This window comes from Anolis carolinensis, chromosome 1 (assembly GCF_035594765.1).
Source record: "Anolis carolinensis isolate JA03-04 chromosome 1, rAnoCar3.1.pri, whole genome shotgun sequence".
Taxonomy (NCBI): Eukaryota; Metazoa; Chordata; class Lepidosauria; order Squamata; family Dactyloidae; genus Anolis; species Anolis carolinensis.
In genome coordinates, this window is record NC_085841.1 from 302,356,257 (window position 1) to 302,375,260 (window position 19,004).

General features: G+C 39.9%; 1 protein-coding gene and 1 long non-coding RNA gene across 2 annotated transcripts in view; one reads left to right on the plus strand and one right to left on the minus strand.

Moving 5' to 3' along the window:
• creb3l1 (cAMP responsive element binding protein 3 like 1) overlaps positions 1-12,334 on the plus strand; it is a 100,915-nt gene extending 88,581 nt beyond the window's left edge. The window contains exons 9-12 of the mRNA XM_008104748.3: positions 262-361; positions 5,006-5,126; positions 9,187-9,445; positions 10,355-12,334. Of these exons, the coding sequence (XP_008102955.1) occupies positions 262-361; positions 5,006-5,126; positions 9,187-9,445; positions 10,355-10,391 (517 nt within the window). The 3' untranslated portion in view covers positions 10,392-12,334. The remainder of the gene's footprint in view (positions 1-261; positions 362-5,005; positions 5,127-9,186; positions 9,446-10,354) is intronic.
• A 1,857-nt stretch (positions 12,335-14,191) lies between these two features.
• Positions 14,192-16,071, minus strand: LOC134295449 (uncharacterized). The gene is made up of 2 exons (XR_010002016.1): positions 15,886-16,071; positions 14,192-14,387 (listed from the first exon to the last, which is right to left on the minus strand). It is a non-coding gene; the product is annotated as an uncharacterized LOC134295449 (long non-coding RNA).
• Between the last annotated feature and the right edge of the window lie 2,933 nt (positions 16,072-19,004).

The following is a 19,004-nucleotide window of genomic DNA, read 5'->3' on the forward strand; positions in this document are numbered from 1 at the left end:
GAAGTCAAACCGGCAATCTTTTGGTCAGCAGTTCTGTAGGCACAAGGGTTTAACCTATTGCGTCACCGGGGGCTCCAGTATACATTATATACATTTACATTACAGTGTATCAGTATTCTGTATTGATGAACATACTTGTCACACTGTTTTCTGAAGACACTGAATGTTTAGTTTCTTTGATCTTGGTTTTATTTCAATAAATTGCCTTGAGTTTCAAAAAGTATATTCATGTAATGTTAAAAAGGAATTTTTATTTCCTAGGACTCTCCTCCAACAATTACAGAAGCTACAAACTTTAGTAACAGGGAAGGTTTCAAGGCCGTACAAAATGGCTTCCACACAGACAGGGACCTGCCTGATGGTAAAGTCTGCATGTTTTCCATTCCTTATTTTTTTAGGCATGACCTGTATTTCTTCATGTAGACATCTTGCTCCCTAAGGCATATTAGATTTGGGGCATATGTATTTTTAACCAGTGAAGTTGAACCTTCCTGAAAATTCTGGCTGGCATCCTGTTAGTGATTTAAGCCGGATTTACGTCTGCATATGTTTTTTGGAGAGGTGGTCATTACAGAAGTATTCTCTATGGTGAAATGAAAAATCACACATAATTCACATTTGACCAGTCCACACACTGTCTTGCCAGAGAAAATATATGCCACACAGATGATCAGTAATGAACAAGAAGTTTACTCTTCAAAATGCGGAGCAACATATATACAGCCATATTTACAATTGCGTTGACTCACATAATATCCTTTGAGAGAGATTTAAATAATCCTTAGGTGTCTATGTAAAACGGTGGTTCTCAACCTGTGGGCCACGGCCCAGTAGTGGGACGCAAGAACAAAAATCTGGTCTGCAAACCTCCTTCCTCTTTATTTATTTTATTTATTTTATTTCCACTCCTTTCCGCAGAGCTGACTATTGCATTGGATAGACCACATCAGCATAGATTATTAAATATGGTTTTCTGTGGGTAAGCAGATAGCAACTACTGGGTGGCATATGTTCTGTATCAGAAATTAGAGCTGATGTGGTCTATCCAATGCAGTTTTCTGAATCAGCACCGCAATTAACCAAACCAAATCCAAAGTTGACCACAAACTGACTTGTAACCCTTTTGGTACTAATATTGGAGAGTGGTCCCTGGTCAAGTGGCCCCTGGTCAAAAGAAGGTTGGGAACCACTGATGTAAAAGGTCTTCTTCAAGCAGCCCAGAAGCAAACCTCTCTTGGTAAGATCCTGCACAGAAAACGATATGTAACAGTTGCCAAACTCCCAGGCTCAGTTAGCTCCCTGGGTGTAACCCAACCAATGTGGACCCACCTACCCTCACTGACCGCCTCCTCATCCATTCTGAAAGGCTTTTTTTTTTTTTGCTTCAGTGCCAAAATAGCAGGCCTGAACTACTCTGAGTGGTATTGTTTAGAATAATGTTGCTCCGTCTCAGCAACTACCTCCCACACACATACGTATGCAGGGTAAGATTTGGCGTCCCCTGTATGAAAAGGATTTGTATTCCTATTGTCTTTTTATTTAATCCTCCCTAATCTAACTTGGACTGTTCTTGCCATCCATTAATATATAATCCTGGCAACCCACTGAACAGAGCTTGGCATACTGTGAACTGACACAGAATAAGTTCTTTTAAAATATAGTAGATAAGAGGTGCAATTTTTCCTCTATCTGCAGTGTTTTTAAAAAAGAGGCCAGGCACTATTTTATTGTATATTAATTTGACTTTTCATTTCAGGTATATACATGTCAAAGGTTTACAGTACCATTCAGCCTTAACTGATAACTTGTCCCAGGAATTTTAGATTAGATTTTTATTATTGCAAGTTACATTTTAAAGGCATTTGAAACCTGAACTGTATGTATTTATCATTATTGTGATATTTTTAACCTGTTTTGTGTTGTGAGTCATCCTGAGAACAGGGCAGTATAAAATTTCCCTAAATAAATAGCCAGAACTAGGTTTGTGAGTCAATCTGAGATAAAAATAACTCACATACACAATTTCTTATCAGTTGCTGTATATATGTTGCCTTCATTGAAACCTTAATTACTCTTAGTTTCAATCTAAAACCTAATATGACAAAATAAGTTGATGAAGGCTGCCATGTTTTTCTGTTGTTAAATATCATGTTCTTTTTTACCATTGAAATGGTCTTAGTGCATTATGAATGAAGGGATCTCTTCTGGTGGATTTTCGCATCAGGCAGAAATGCAGCAAAGGAATGTTTTCTCCATCGCTTGACAGTGATGTCTAAATACTTGTTTCTGAGAATGTCATTTTAAGACTATCAAGGCTAAGGACCCCTTCACATAATCTGTATAATTTGGTTCCACTTTAATTGCCATGGCTGCATCCCATGGAATCCTGGGATTTGGATTTTGGTTAGTCACTGTTGGAAATAGCAACCTCCCAAGCCTTTCAGTATTTATTTGTTAATGTATATAATTGCTAACCTGTATTCTATGTGTATGTTGATTTGCCAGTTTAACTGTACCTCTTTGGTGTGGAAGGGATTATAGATATGTGATTGTACTGAGCATGTTCAGACTCAGGACTCAATTTTGTATTCAATATTTGTTTAACACCTCAATGGAGGTGGATGCATGTTGTTGTTTGGACTTCAGTAGAAAAATATGACTTATGGACTTCAGTGAGTACAACTATACCTAAAGACTATGGACTATTGATTAAGAATGATACCCTGTGTACTCAACATACAAAGAGAAGTGCATCCTATGTATAACTGAACCTTAAATAATAAACGTGCCTGTATGGTGAATTAATACAAGATATTTGTGAGTAAACAAGATACCGTATGTTATTTTTCAAAGAAGACTTTGGTTTTTTTAAAATCTCTGAGTGCATATTTTAAACTAAGAGATATCAAGGGAGTGTATATCTTTTGGGCAACTGCAATTACAAAGTGCAAGTTGCAACTGCAACTGCAACTTCAGCTTCAAAGAAACAACCATCCTCTGCTAACCAAATATATTTTTGTAGTGCCATGTTCTTTGTCCTTGGCAGGTCAAAGGCATGGTTCTTCAGTTTAACAGCAGAGTTACCTATGTGCCATTACATAAATGCTTATGAGTATCACTTGTTCAAAAGGTTGACTTCTAACAAGGTAATGCTTTTCTTGACTAGTGGTTTTCAAAAGGTGATCTCTACATGTTCATGAACATTCATATTTGCCAAACAGATATGACATCATTTTTTCCTTTTCAATAAGGTTATGATTGTCATTTATTTCCAAAGACATATGTGCCCAGAGACTGGATGCAGTTATCTCCAATAGTCACTAGGGCTCTGTAGTTGAGTTTTAAATACTCCTCCCAAAGGCTGCATTTACACTTACTAAGGTAATCTTGGAGGACCATGTTCTGAAGATGGCCCAGATGCAACACGAGAGCATCCCTTGAATCCTTTGGTATCCAATGTTTGACCAGGCCAAGAGTGTATTGGAAGTTACTGCTGCTGTTTTGCCACCTAGAAGTAGCTCCCTGGGAGAGCTTTGCTGGCAACATTGCTTTTGTTGAGGTTACATCAAGGAGACTAGCCATGTGAGCAGCAGAAGTGATGTCACCAGCAAGGCACTGCCAGAGAGCTGCTTATGCTTCAGCCATGTGTCTGTTTACATGTGGACTCCAGGTTGGACTGGATCCAGCACCGTCCATCCTTCCACACCTCAAAAACACTGGAATCACTCCAGAAATTCCTGGAAGAAATTGCAGCTCCCCTTACCTTGGATTAAAGCCAGGATGCAGCACTATTACTATAAAACCACTGTAGGTTATGACGATCCCTTGCAGCAGTTGCAAAGTGAGTCCATTTTATCTGGCCCATGTAGACATGACCTAAATTGCAAATCAGTCTTTCTTTGGATGTTACAATGGCAGTTAAAGTGGAATTATAGATTCAAGTCTGAGGACCCTTCCACACAGGCACAAAATGCAATTGGTTCCGAGCAGCATTGAGGCCACATTATCCAGCCCTAAGTTGCCTCCATGACAGGAGATGGGCCAGTCAGCCCAGCTGTGCCAAAGCCCTTTCAGCAGGGCTGGATATGGGCTGGACCTCCTACCCTCCCTGCACCCTCATCCTCTCCTCCCAAAAAAAACTACAGAAAATCATCCATTACCATTACTGCAGGATCTGTACTTCCCGATTCAGCATCTTGCTGGAAGCAATGGAGACTGGGATGAGTAACCCCCCCCCCCCCCAATCTCCTCAGTTGCTTCATAAATCAGGAAGGACAGATCCTGCAGCAATTGTAAGTGGTGACTTTCTGTAGCTTTGGGAGGGAATGGGGGCAGGAAAATACTGTCACCCCTTCTTCGTAGGCTACTTGAGCTTGGGGGATATGGGTTGGCTGTGGGGATGTGGTCTTGGATACCACATTGAGATCCCAGATGGCAGTGTCCACTGCCAAAACATCGGGAAAGGTTCGGATCTTTCTGGATGATTCAGACCTTTTCCAGTTTTTTTTTAACCCAGACTAAGTGAGCTTCCTCGGATTCAATTGTCTGTGTGATGTGTGGATGCACCAGGCTAATGTGATTCTACTATCCATTAAATAGTAGAGTTGATAGGGCCCTAGTCAGCCAAAAAGCTCACTGAATGACTTTGAGTAATTCATTATCTTTCAGCCTAATTTACTAGACAAAATAGCTTGAATGGTGCATTTTGCTGAGGGCTGCTTGGAGGAGTTTATTTATTACAATATTTATATCCCGCCCTTCTCACCCAACAGGGGACTCAGGGCGACTCAGGAATGGCAGGATTAAAATGGAATAAATAAAGAATACATGAATATCATTAATCCTAATACCTAGATGACAGAGCAATTGGTTTAACTGCAGCTATAACATCAAAATGTCCATGGAACAATAATACTGTACCAGTAAAGGCTCAAATAAATGTGTATTCACACAGTGTTTCTGTTAACTGTCTACATTGGCAATTTCTCTCGTGTCTCATCCACAGGTCCTAGTTGTATGCTTTGTCCTGGTCCTGGGCTCCCTGGTGCCATGTCTCCCAGAATTCTCTGCAACATCACAGACAGTAAAAACAGCACCAACAGCAGACATTTATACAACTAGTAAAAGTGAGTCAATTTTGACTCTTTTTAGCTATTAATCCCAGAAGAAACTGCTTGGAAAAGTTATGTTTTTGGGGTTGCTGTGAGTTTTCCAGGCTGTATGGCCATGTTCCAGAAGCATTCTCTCCTAACGTTTCACCCACATCTCTGGCAGGCATCCTCAGAGGTTGTGAGGTCTGTTAGAAAACTATGCAAGTAGGGTTTACATATCTGTGGAAGGTCCAGGGTGGGAGAAAGAACTCTTGTCTGCTTGAGGCAAGTGCGAATGGCCAGCTTGATTAGCATTTAATGGCCTTGCAAATTCACAGCCTGGCTGCTTCTTGCCTGAGAGAATCCTTTGCTGGGCAGTGTTTACTGTCCCAGATTGTTTCTTGTCTGGGAATCCCGTTTTCTCAATGTTGTTCTTTATTTACTATCCTGATTTTAGAGTAATATTTTTTGCCATTCTGACTGAATATGTTTCCTGACTATAGTAAGAATATAGTGTTATTCTTCTGTCTATTTGTTTCTTATAATTGTAAAGATTCTTCATTCTATTTTTACTTTACCTTCAGAGCTGTTGGCTTTAGTTTATTATTTTCATGTCTTTATACCAAACCATTCAGTAAATACCAGCTTGCATTTCCAAAGATTATTCTTGTCTTCCTCAGTTCAGTGCTCCATCTCCACTCTTCCCGATACGAGGAGAACTGAACAAATAAGCAGGAGGTCTCCCTGACCTTGTAAAATAAAACCTCAAAGCAAACTTCTGATGGACACTAGTTAAAACTATCAGAGTACTGTGAGACAGAGGAAGAGCACTGCCAATAAAAAAGCAATGGAAACGGAGAACCAAACGCATATCTAAGATCATGTGTGAACATGCATTGTACTTCTGGGGAAAAGCAAGAATGTACTGGGCCCCAAAACAGATCTGAAATGCTTCAGGAAACCTGCAAAGGAAAAGGGATTGTTTTTGTTTAGGATTCTTATGTGCCCTCCATTACATTAAGCCCTCTGTTTGAGAGGTTTTCGACCAAGGTCTGATTGAAAGGAGTAAAAGTTCAATGTATTGTCCAAGGCTTTCATGACCGGAATTACTGGATTGCTGTGAATCTTTTGGGCTGTATGGCCAAGTTCCAAAAGCTTTATCTCCTGATGTTTCACCCATATCTGTGACAGGCATCCTCAGAGGTTGTGAGGTACCTCACAACCTCTGAGAATGCCTGCCACAGATATGGGTGAAACGTCAGTAGAGAAAGCTTCTCGAACATGGCCATACAGCCCGAAAGACTCTCAGCAACCCAGAAGTAGTTGTTATTTGAGGCAGGGCCTTAAAGTCCCCATCAACAGGAACCCATTCAGTAGGTTAGCTATAATATATTTCTCTTTGGGATGTGTATTATTTCTACAGTGGAGTGAGAGATACTGGATTTCTATTTACCCTTTTCAGTTATTTCAGGACTTGCTGCTCTTATAAATCAGCATGTCCAACTTCTGTCCAGCTACCTTTAAAAGACTTTCCAGTTTCCATTCTCTTCATCTACTCCTGTGTCCAAGTTTGAAATTTGAAAACACAAAAAATAGGCCCTAATCTTGATATTCGCATCTGCATTGAAATAATGTGACCCTATAATTAAATAAGGCTAGTATTTCTTTCTAGGGTAATGAAGAAGGATATCCAATGGGATCAGTAGAGTCACTGGTTTTATCATTTTTGATTTGTAGGCAACCTCACACCTCAGAGTGGATTTTATCAGTTATTTCCAATCAGGATATATCTGCAACAATGTATTAGGATGCAAGGAGTGGGACACTGATAGTATTTCTGTATCAGTGCTGACTATGGTCTTCTCTGCTCCTACAATCATTGTCACTGCAGCTACATGACAGTTTATCCTCAGCCTTGTCCCCTGAGAAGCTCTCACTGTCTTGTTAACCCAACAATCAAACTTACTTCTAAAACCTTTCTGGTTAGTTAATGTTTGCAACACAAGATGGAAACAAAAGCCCAAGTCGCACAAAAAGAAGTCGAGAAGAGAGAACAAACATATGGATTATACTACTGTGCACTGAAGGTCGAGGCTTCCATGATAGAAACCTCCTGCAGTAATTTTTTTAATGCTAGGGGAAAGACAGACTGTTTGCCAGAGCATCAAAAATTACTTATTTCAGCTGGAATTCTCAGGATCCCCCTGCCAGCATGGTAAGGGTTCATGCTAGTTAGTGGATTCTGGAAGCTACAGTTCGAAGAAGTAACTTTCTATGGCTCCATCTACACTTACCATTTAATGCAGATCGAACAGTATTATATGGTCAGAGTGTAGACTCATATAGTGCAGTTTAACTGCCTTGAGTTGCATTATCTACACTGAACATATAATTCAGTTTGATCTGCAATGAATGATTAGTGTAAAATTGTAAATGAGGCCATAGAAAATGCAGTTCAGTGTGGTTTATCTGCATTGAGGCCCCATCTACACTGGCCATTTAATGTAGATTGAACTATATTATATTGTCAGTATAGACTCATATAATGTAATTTAACTACATTGAACTGCATTATAGAAGACAACACTAACCATATAATGCAGAGTAGGTCGGGGCTATGCTTTGTTATTTGTTCCTCTCTGCCCTGTGGACTACTACTATTCCATCATTGCTTTTCTTTCCCACCCTTTCCTTCCATAGATTGAAGATCCATAAATGGCATTGCCATTCAAGATGTGGATCAGCTAGGTTAACGTTTGTTAGCATGTGTAAGAGCTGGTGTTTGAAATCATCCAGAAAGGACTATCACTGACTCCAACTACACTGCCGTATAACGAAGTTTCATAATTGAGTTTAACTGCATTCAACTGCATTATATGCTTCTAGGCTTGTGCTAGAAATTGATTGTGCTTTTTCCTGCACGGCAGGGGGTTGGACTTGATGGCCCATGTGATCTCTTTCAACTCTATGGTTATAGGAAATTTAGCATTATTTTGGGAGATACCATTGGCTATCCATAACCTGGAAAGTTACTGTTAAAAATTATTCCTGTTCTTATATAGTTTAGAAAAATGTATTGTCTCTATTGCTTGATAAAAGAGGAAATTGTATGGAAATTAAGTCTTAGAACATCAATTGTTTTCCATGAAAGTAACTTAGAATTGATGAGAAGAGGAATAAAACTTGAAAATGCCTCTAAACAAAACATAACTAGAACACAGTATTCCATGCACCAACTTCCTCTCATTGTGTTGGCTTTATGGTGTGACTTACTTGCATTATCAAAACAAAAGAATGGCTTGTTGCCAGTAACTATGTTATTTCCGAGTTCTGTATGTTTGAGGGCATGCGTTGATTGGGGAGATGTTGTATAGTGCTACATCAGGGTATGATTTCTGCAAAAGAAATGCCAAAGTCAGGCTTTGGGTCCCAACAGTGTATTAGGGAAAGTATGCAGTGAACTATAACATTTTAACAATGGAAATCACCATGTTTTCTGGATTTCATTAAAATGGTTAGAGAGTATTAGATCCATTTTAGTTGCCACTTTGCTTTTTTATTGTAGATGTAACAATTGCATGATATATAGAAATTCAGCTTGTTCAGATTTTGTTGGTATAAAGACAGAATAAGGGAGTATCATGTTCACTGAATTATTGTCTCCTATGTAGATCTTAAGGGCATGGAGTTGCGGGGGAGGCCGACTCAGAACTCTGCAATATAATTATAGCAGATGGTCAGGATGTTTATGTATATCATGAGCACATATGTCAATGTATTCTGGCACATGGCAATATGGTGCAATGTTTAGTGGGCTGGATTGGGACTTGGGAGATTCAGCTTCTCTTCCACAGTGATCCATGAATGTCCCTGGTTAACCTTGAGACAGTCGTTCTCTTTCAGACTGAACAAACTCACAGCATTGTTGCAGAGACACAGTGAGAAAAATAAGTGCTTCCTTGAATTGATTGGAGGAAACGCAGCATACTATAAATATATCTAATAAGAATGCTTACTGAATGCCAAAGAGCTAGTGCAGTCCATTGACATTATAAAGCCTTGTTCTTAGCACCTAACAGACCTCTTCTTTTTGCAGTTCAGTCCCGGAGCCTTCTATTCTACGATGAACACGGGGGCTCCTTAGAGGAGGGCTACAGCTCCTTCATCTCTGTGGAACATCCTGAAAAGTGGGAAGCTGGAAAAAATGGAGAGGAAGAGCAGCCACCTCCAGAGCTTGTGCACAGTCCACTGGTTGTGCCTCATGAAACTGCCAAATATCTGCACAAATCTCAGCAGGAGGGAACAAATCAGACCAGCACAGCTGTCACTCATCCCAAGGAGCAATTCCATGAGAGGTGAGCAGATCCACTTTCCAGCACCTACCAAATATCCTCAGAAAACTTGAGCAACCCCTTAAAACAGCAATAGTAATAATAATAATAATAATAATAATAATAATAATAATAATAATAATAATAATAATAAGCTTTATTTATATCCCACCCCCTCTCCCCGAAGGGACTTGGGGCAGCTTACAACACAAACAAATATAATAAATGATATAACACAGACAATAATCATATATCAATTAATAAAAACAAAATAGCACAAAAGTGTAAACATAAATAAACAGTTTGAAAGACTATTTAGCCCTCCAAATGTGTCTGTGTGTGCGTGTGTGTGTGTGTGCGTGTGTGCGTGCGTGCGTATGCCATTTAAAACCAGCCAATTCCTATGATCAGGGTATCCGGCATTATAAATTATAGTTCTAATAACCATTTAAAGTCCTGCCCAATAAGGTGGATGATACTCTTAGCCATTATCAAAAGCCTGCTTAAATAGCCAGGTTTTCATCTCCTTCCTGAAACTTATGAGGGTGGGTGCTTGTCTAATTTCTTTGGGAATGATATTCCAGAGCCGGGGGGGGGGGGGGCACTACCGAGAATGCCTTCTCCTTCGTACCCACCAACCTTGCCTGGGATCGAGAGGAAGGTCTCTGCGGCTGATCTTAGGGCCTGAACAGGTTCAAAAGGAGAGATGCAGTCACATAAAAAGGCAGGACCCGAACCAAATTGGGCTTTATAGGCAATAACCTGCACTTTAAATTGAGTCTGGAAGCAGATCAGCAACCAATGGAGCAAATCAAGAATAGTGGGAGAGATATTGGAGCATCCATCAGAGACTTGAGTCTGATATGGGAAGAGACAGCATGTGGCAAAATGATTAATTTGTATTCTTGTTTTCTTTCTTTCCTTTTTCTGCAGAGAGAGAACCTCCAGTGATGCAGCGGAATACTTATAGCAGTTGCCAGTCCTCAGGGCCTCTTCCGTCTGGCTGCAGATCCTTTCCCAGCTGCATGATTAAAAGCAGCAATCCTCTGCACACTGACCTGGGAGTAAGTCCCCTTGGACCCAGAGGGCCTTACTCCTGAGTCCACCTGCTTAGGAGGGAGTACACTGTAGGGGGATTGGGGCTGTAATCATAAACATACTTTCTAAGGATTTAGACAGGTTGAACATAGTGAAACCTACTTCTGTGTAAACATGCATAGAACTGCACTGTCAGTGGGAAAGGATGCTTCATTTAGACATCTCTAAATTCGCCTTGAGTTCAGCGTCTTGTCCCTTCTCCCCTTTGTTCCCCAGTGCCAACACTGGTCTTTCTGTTGAGATTCACCTTGATTTGCAGGGATAAAGAGTTGGCAACATAAACATTAATCTCTAATTTTTCCCTTCCACACTTGATCAATGTGGCCACTGGTTATAATTTTTCCTCCCTATGTAATAGGTCACCAGACATTCTCCACTTCTGGCTGCACAGTTCCAATTACGTACTGTGTAAACTAACTCCAGCCACATGTATGTCAATTTCAAGAAAAAAATCATTTCTTCCTTCTGAAATTGTATTCTGTATTGTCTTAATTTTTGTATGACACGTGACATTTTTAAAAGCTGTAAAATGAAGGTGGAACAAAGTTACGTGATTAAGTGTCCAGTTAGGAATAAGAATAGTTTGCAAAGGAAATTTTCACTTGTTTCATCAGATAAAAATTCATAACATCAACCATTGTGTTACTTGTGTGGCTGCACACTTGGTATCAAACATACTGAACTTCATGGATTTGTTTCTGAGAGTAATATACTACCAATGTAGTCTTGTCTCATCTTCTTGCCAAAATCCTGATTCATTTTTTTTTAAGATTCTGTTTTGATGCCCATTTTTTCTTTCACCAGAATTTAATCATTGTAGAAAAAATGCATATTCTTTCTAAGATGAAAGTACCATGCACAGTTCAGTGCTTGGAAGCTTTTGCAGGAATGCTTTGGAAACCCTCACATAATGGGATTAAGAATCAATGTCCATCATATTTTCAGTTCCTTCCAATTCCATGTATCCTTCCAATTCCATTCTCTTCAGGTATTTGGATTTAATGACGTCCTTGTTTGCTCTTGTAGTTTACCCTGAGAACATGAGAGTACAACTGGAAGGATCTCTACAACACTTGTGAAAACAAGTCAGTCTGACTGTGCCCACTGGTGTAGCCACAGATGGTTTGGATGTACACATGTTTCCTGAACAGCTCCATTCTTGTACTGTTTTCCTAGTGCCATTTGAGACAGAAGTATGAAATTGCAGGCTTCACTTAAATTTCTATTTTAGTAGAAATGCAAGAATCAGTACTTGGTCTATGGCCCCTAGAATTCCCCAGTAAGCTTGCCAGTACATTGGCAACAGCATTTCCAGCTCTGATAGGAGTGGAGTGATCCTCTATAGCCATTCTTCAATGAAGTCCACCAGGGCCAATATACCACTGCAGCTCCCCCCATCCCACTTTCCTCGGCCCAAAACTAGCACAAAGAACCACTCTTCCATTCGTGCATATCCTTTTTATCTATTCAGAAATTCTACTGGGCATAGCCCATGTGTGCCTCCAATTCACAATGTTGTACAGAGACCAAAAGCAGAAATTGTTTGTACATAATGAACCTTATTTTGTATTATTGCCAATCCCTTAAGATATTGTATTTTGGAGACTCTCAGATCCTATTTTCTGTATTGTATTTTATTAAGATTTATTGCGGGCTTGGCCTCTATGAACTTCCTCCCTTTGCAGGGTCCTGTTTCCTCTTAGCCTACCAGCTGATGTTTGCTTTGTTCTGGTTTTAATATATCACTGTTTTCCTCCTGTTACTAGCTCTGCAATTGCTTTCAAGCAGCAAAATTAAAAAAAAGATTCAGCATCAGCTCTGTTGTTTAATTTTTTCATTATTATTTAATTGATGAGCTATTCATTTAGAAAATGCTTAGTTAAATGCAGTTCTGCCATCATCCCATGAATAAATGCATTCTCCCACCATCAACAGAGGCAACCAAGCGGAAGGGAGTGCTTCTCTAAGGGCTTGTTCGGAAACTTTATTACTGTGTTCTGATGTCAGCAAGTTCCCCACAAGTCTATTACAATAGTCCCAGTCCTACAGAAGAAGCCTTGTAATCATAATGTAATATAATATTGGCATATTAATTATATTATATTTAATACAATATATTGGATAGGAAGTCTTGTCGCATAAGAGTTCTCCTTGGGAGAAAAACATATTTGTTTTTATATATTGGCTTTAGTAAAATATGCATATTTCCTCGTATGTCACAAGATCTTAAAGTGGTATACAAGTAAGGAGAGCCTGCATGGACTATTGGTTTCAGCATTGGTTTATGTTGCTGGCAAACAGGGTTCAAATCCCTGTTCAGCCATGGAAATCCATTAGCTGAACAAAACCCCTCTGAACAACCGTGCCAAGAAAACCCCATGGTAGGCTTGCCTTAGGGTTGCCATGACTCAGAAACAACACAGATGCACACAACAACATAAACATAAAACATTTTTAAAACATAAAACATTTTTAAACTTACTGTTTTGAAGCAGTAAGACATTAGCTAATATGTGTGCTTGTTACTATTTTTTATAATAACCAAGTTTTTAAAGGACCAAAGATGTGGCAAGTAAAAAACGGAGATAATGACTGCTTTAGATCCCAAAACACCCATATTACACATAACCATGATGTGCTGACAAGATGTTCATAGAATCATAGAACCGGAAGAGACCTCATGGGTCATCCAGTCCAACCTCCCTGCCATTCAGAAAAAGCACAATCAAAGCACATCCAACAGATGGCCATCCAGCCTTTATTTAAAAGCCTCTAAAGAAGAAGCATCTACAACACTCTGAGGCAGAGAGTTCCACTGTTGAACAGCTCTTACAGTCAGGAAGTTCTTCCTAATGTTCAGGTGAAATCTCCTTTCCTGTAATTTGAGGGTTCATCCCATTGCACCAACAAATCCAAACTAGTGCTGGACTCCAGTCAATAGTGGTATCATCACTAGAAAAAGAAAAGTCTTACAAGTTACACTACAATAAAGTTTATCAATTTCCCAAGGAATTAAGTGTGTGCAAGAGCTCTAAGGTGTTAATATATAAAAGTGCTAAAGGAAATTCAAAAGTTGCTACCTTGCAGATGGTCTTAAGAGGCTTAAGGGTTGCTTAAGAGCCATTGGGAGGTCATTGTGGAACTTGATCATGATAGTCTTTCAACCAGAACAGTGTCCTCTGGGGCAGCTTCAAATAGCATGGCTGTCCTCGTAGGTATGGGCCAAGTCACACAAGTGTCACATAACACTCTGCACATGGAATTCTGCATCTCTTCTATTGAAACCTCCAGGCAGTGTTTGCAAGGTGGGACACACTGACTGATATCAGCTGGTCAGTGGGTGAAAGGAATGGTGCTGACACACAGGCAGCACCTCACTGCAATTCTGCAAATATGAGAAGAGAGCTGATGCCATCTTTCAGAGAAAGAAAGAGGGCAATCAGATCTTCTCTTCAATGGGCTGATTATGCATACCTTTCCCCTTAATAGGCGTTTTATGAAGTGGCAAACACATCTATGTCAAGCCCAAAAGCTTCTGAATGGAAGGAATGATTGGGAGGTTGCCAGAGAAGAAATAAAAAGATCATTGGAGAGCCCAGAATTGAAATGCTTTTTGACATGATGGAAGACACTTCCCCCCCCCCCCCCAACTCTTTGGCTCATTCAACCAGCTTCACAGCTAGGTTCTTTGTGTTGTTGTTTTTTAGATCCAAAACAAGAGCCAGGTTTTCCCAAACTCTGTTCTTCCAAGTGTTTTGGGCTTCAACTTCCAGAATTCGCAACAAGGCAGATGAGACTTCTGACCAGACTTTGGTGTTAACTGATCTAAGTAATTCCAAAGTGCATGGATGTCACCGGCTTTGTGTTTCTGTAGAAATAGAAGAAACATAAGATTTATTATATAGATTTGTTGTCATCTTTTATCCCATTGTGTTCATCTCTCCATTTGTAGAATTTGGGAAAGTTGCATTGTGGTACTACAACTCTCAGAATTCGTCTAAACTCTAAACCAGTGTTTCTCAACCTTTGGATCCCCTGGTGTTTTGGCCTACAGCTTCCAGAAATCCCAACCAGTTTACCATTTCTGGGAGTTGAAGGCCAAAACATCTGGGGACCCACAGATTGAGAACCACTGCTCTAACTAACAGAGGAGCAATCCCAAATGCTGAATTCTACCCTCAAATAGGATCAGCACATTGGAGAGCTACCTTCATTTTCAAGCCAAAACCTGAACCCTGGGATCTCGTTGATTAATCGTGGCAGGGACAAGTCAATGTCCGGAAGAGTGCATTTGCAATTGAAAGAGAGAACCAAATGGACAAATTGTACCCTGTATCCTTTGAATAGGAAAGAGAATTTTCTTAATGTTACCTAACATTTCTTTAGGCGCCCACTCATCTCCTCAGAAACCCTGTGCAGACCTACAGCTCATTCCTATCCCACCCTACATAGCTGAGGAAATACCAGCATTAATAAAAGAAACCCAGGACCCTTTTCATGTGCAGTTGCAGCATTCTGTTACCACTTCAACTCCCATGACTCCATTGTATGAGATCCTGGAATGTGCAGTTCTGTAAGATCCACAGTTTTAACTCTAGGCCTCCTGTTGCACATTTTGTGACTTTTATTTTTAAGATCCCTCCCTGAATCAGATACTCGGGGTTAAAGGTGAGCACTACAGGAGATAAATGGCCGTACTGCCCAGTGGATGGAATGTGTGGCAAGTGTGCCCAGTTTTTCCTTTCAGCTCTTAAATGGAACAGGCACATTTATAGGAAACGAAAACAGAGAACCATTTATTACACAGCTAGTGTCACATGGTGATTTAAGTATTAGTCTACAACTCTGGGAACCAGAGCTTGAATCTCTGCTCACTCAGACAAAACAAAACACTGGGGCAGCTTTGGTTGAGTCACATACTCTCAGACCCAGAAAACCTTGAGATGGGGTCACCAAGAGCTGGAAATGTCTTCAAGGCAAACAACAACAACAACAAAACAACAACAACAACAACAACAACAACAACAACAACAACAACAACAGAGATGTGTTATCTTTGTTCCTGACATGGTGATCCTAAGGTGATGCTATCACTAGGGTTTCCTGTGTCTGAGAGTGTGTGACTCACCCAAAGACATCCAAAGAGTTTCTGTGGTTGAGCCCTAGTCAAGCCCTAGTCTCCATTTGGAGTCCAAGCCACAATACCATGCTGGCTTATGAAAACAGCTTACGTCCCTAGTATAGATTCAACAAATGGGAATCTCATTCTTGTGAAAGCAACTGTCCTACATATGCTTTGAAAACATGGTGTGTTTTGTTATTGGGTTGGGGAGTCATCTATCTCATGCCAAGATGTGCTGACATACCTTATCATCCGGGGGAACACTTTCAGGATTTGAATTATGGCAGTTAAAGTGGTGCCGGAATGCTTACAGTGGCCTAAGCAGGGCATGGATGATGCGGCATGTCTTCCTTTGTGATGCACCAAGCGTTCCATGACAGTTAAGGCTGGAGTAGGGGGCTCAGAGTGAAGCAGTTAGTGGTAAGGATCACAAAGGGGCAGCAAATGGGAGATTATTTTTCCTAGTTTTGTTTTGTTCTTTCACTTTCATTTTAGGAAAGGAGAGAAGTGCCTTTCCCCATAGATTTTCTGACTTGGTTATCTAAATGTCTCCTTTACTTTGCATTCTCCTGGCAGGAATGATCACCATGAATGTTATGGGGCAGGATAGAGGTCAATATGAGATGAATATGATGTAGTTTGCCTGTATAGATAACATTTGAATGAGACAACAGAAGACACGTTATAAGGAACTGAAACACAACCATTTTCTTTTTGTGAACTACAAATATTACTTGCTACATTTTCCTAAGGAAATTATTATTGAAGATAATGAGAAAGATCTCAGTAAATGAGGACAAATCAGTCTAGGAGGCCACAGTAAAAAAAAAAAAACAACCAAAACAGGAAGATCAGCAGGAAGGATGTTTAAAAGCAATGCTTTTGGGTTGGAAAGATTAGCCATTTACAAGAAACATTGCCCAGGGGACACCTGACTGTATTTACTCAGCCTTCAAGGAGGCTCTTTCCGTATCCCGCCCCAACCACTATCACTTGTAGTGGTCACCTTTAAGCCTGAGGAAAGATTGTTGAAAGCTACAATGTGGTTGCTGTTGCCCGCTTTTAGTCAAAAATTATTTAGCCACTTGTGTTCCCTCTATTTTTTTTAGCATTTTGTACTTATTTATGCAGTTCTTTTGATACGACATAAAAGCAAGAAGGATTTTCAACTCCCAGGTTAAGTGATTTGAAGGCATGAGTTTCTTGAAACAACAACAGTCACCAAGTACAATATCTGCAGGAAGGATCTGCAATTACCAGGTAAGATATCTGAAGGAGTGAGCTTCTTGAACCCGCAGCATTCACCAAGTACAAGATCTGCAAGAAGGATTTGCAATGACCAGGTAAGAGATTTAAAATAATAAGCTTCTTGAACCCACAGCAGTCACCAAATAGAAAGTCTACATGAAGGATTTGCAACAACCAGGTAAGGGAGTTGAAGATATAAGCTTCTTAAATATGATGATGATGATGATGATGATGATGATGACAACGATGATGATGATGATTTGCAGATCCATCACAGGCTAGATACCTCATGGTTAGAGGGTTATCAGACTGATGTGTAATCATGGAATATGACCATCCATGTGGTTTTGGAACCCACTGTGGATCCTGGAACCAAACCCCAGCAGACACTGAAAGCTGATGTATTTTACTTAAGGGGTTGTTTTTATGAAGTTGGAAGTTAGTCATGCCCCAGTTGTTATTACTGTGGTATAAGTAGTCTTCCATCTCAACCATCAATAAAAGTTTGATTTGTATACCTATTTTATATACCTATATATCCGGGGTCACATAAACATATCTTGGGCAAAAAGGGGACACAAGTTGAGAAAGCCCTACATCAGACAACCAACAAGGAAAAGCTCTTGCCTTCAGGCTTACCAAATGTATCTGGCTAACTGTTGGAAATGGACCCATCAAATTTTAGGTTTATTTTCAAGTTAATTTATGTAAGGCAGAAGGTAGAAAAGGGGAACAGACTCTTTCTTTTATTGGTAGGAGTAAAAAGATCACTAATAAAAAAGGTGGTACTGTAGAGTCCCACTTATCCAACGTTCTGTATTATCCAAAGCAGTTTGCCTTTTAGTAGTCAATGTTTTTGTAGTTTTCCATATATTGCAATGTTTTGGTGCTAAATTCATAAATACAGTAATTACTACATAACGTTACTGTGTATTGAACTTCTTTTTCTGTCAATTTGTTGTAAAACATGATGGTTTGGTGCTTAATTTGTAAAATCATAATGTAATTTGACATTTAATAGGCTTTTCCTAAATCCCTCCTTATTATCCAACATTTTCGCTAATCCAATGTTCTGCCGGCCCGTTTATGTTGGATAAGCAAGACTCTACTGTACTTGGAAAGGTTTCGCTTTTTTGGAACTCAAAACCAAGCATCCTTTTAGACAGCAGTAATTGTTTCATTCCAACCCCCCCCCCCCCCCCAAAAAAGACATACCATAACATCTCCTTATTTTAACACAAGTCTGCCTTATTAGCAGGAAAGCTCTCACAAAAGGGACAACATCCCTCAGATATGGTTAACAAATGGCTGCACCTCATGTGAAAGGGTGGGTCTCCTCTGTGCTGTTGTATCACAGGGGCACATTTCCTCTTTGAGTTCTATGCCATTTACACTTTGGCAGAAATAACCTTCCTGAGGGTGCGTCATTCTTCCCTCACTTACCTTTCAGAAAACAGGTGGGCTGGTAACCTGCACTGAGCGCTGAGTACTTTGTCAAAGGAAAAACAAGTTGATGATTATTTCTGTGCTGCACAGACATGATGTGAAAGTGGAATAGTGCCTTCTATTTAAAGTAATTGCTCTAGTTACTTGAGAACATTTTTGACAAGAGAGCAAGGACCCAAAGTAGATTGCCACCGTGTGCACCGTCTCCCTGATATATTGCAACCAAATTTAGTTCAGTCCCCTTGGGAAAGTGATTTGCTCAAAGACAGGTTCTCATTACAATGAAATGCAATGTTTGACACACACACTCAGGCAGATAGACACAGATCCATATACACACAGGGGATTCTTAGAGAAGTAATAAAAATAACACTGTCATGCACTACAATGTGCTGCAATCACACTTGGAATACTAGGTGCAGCCCTGCTCGTATCACCTGAATGTTTTTCAAAAAAGATTATAATGATAGTCAATTTCAGCATAAAAATAAAACTGGAGGGGGGGATTGGGCAGCACCCGTAAAACTGACTTATTTTAGCATGAACCTTTGCAGATTTAAATCTACTTAATGAGATGCATTAATGCATTCAAGCCATGCAGGGCAAGGGCACACTTAGCTACCAAATTATTTCATCTTTAAATACTTCATTTTGGGGAATATAATGTAC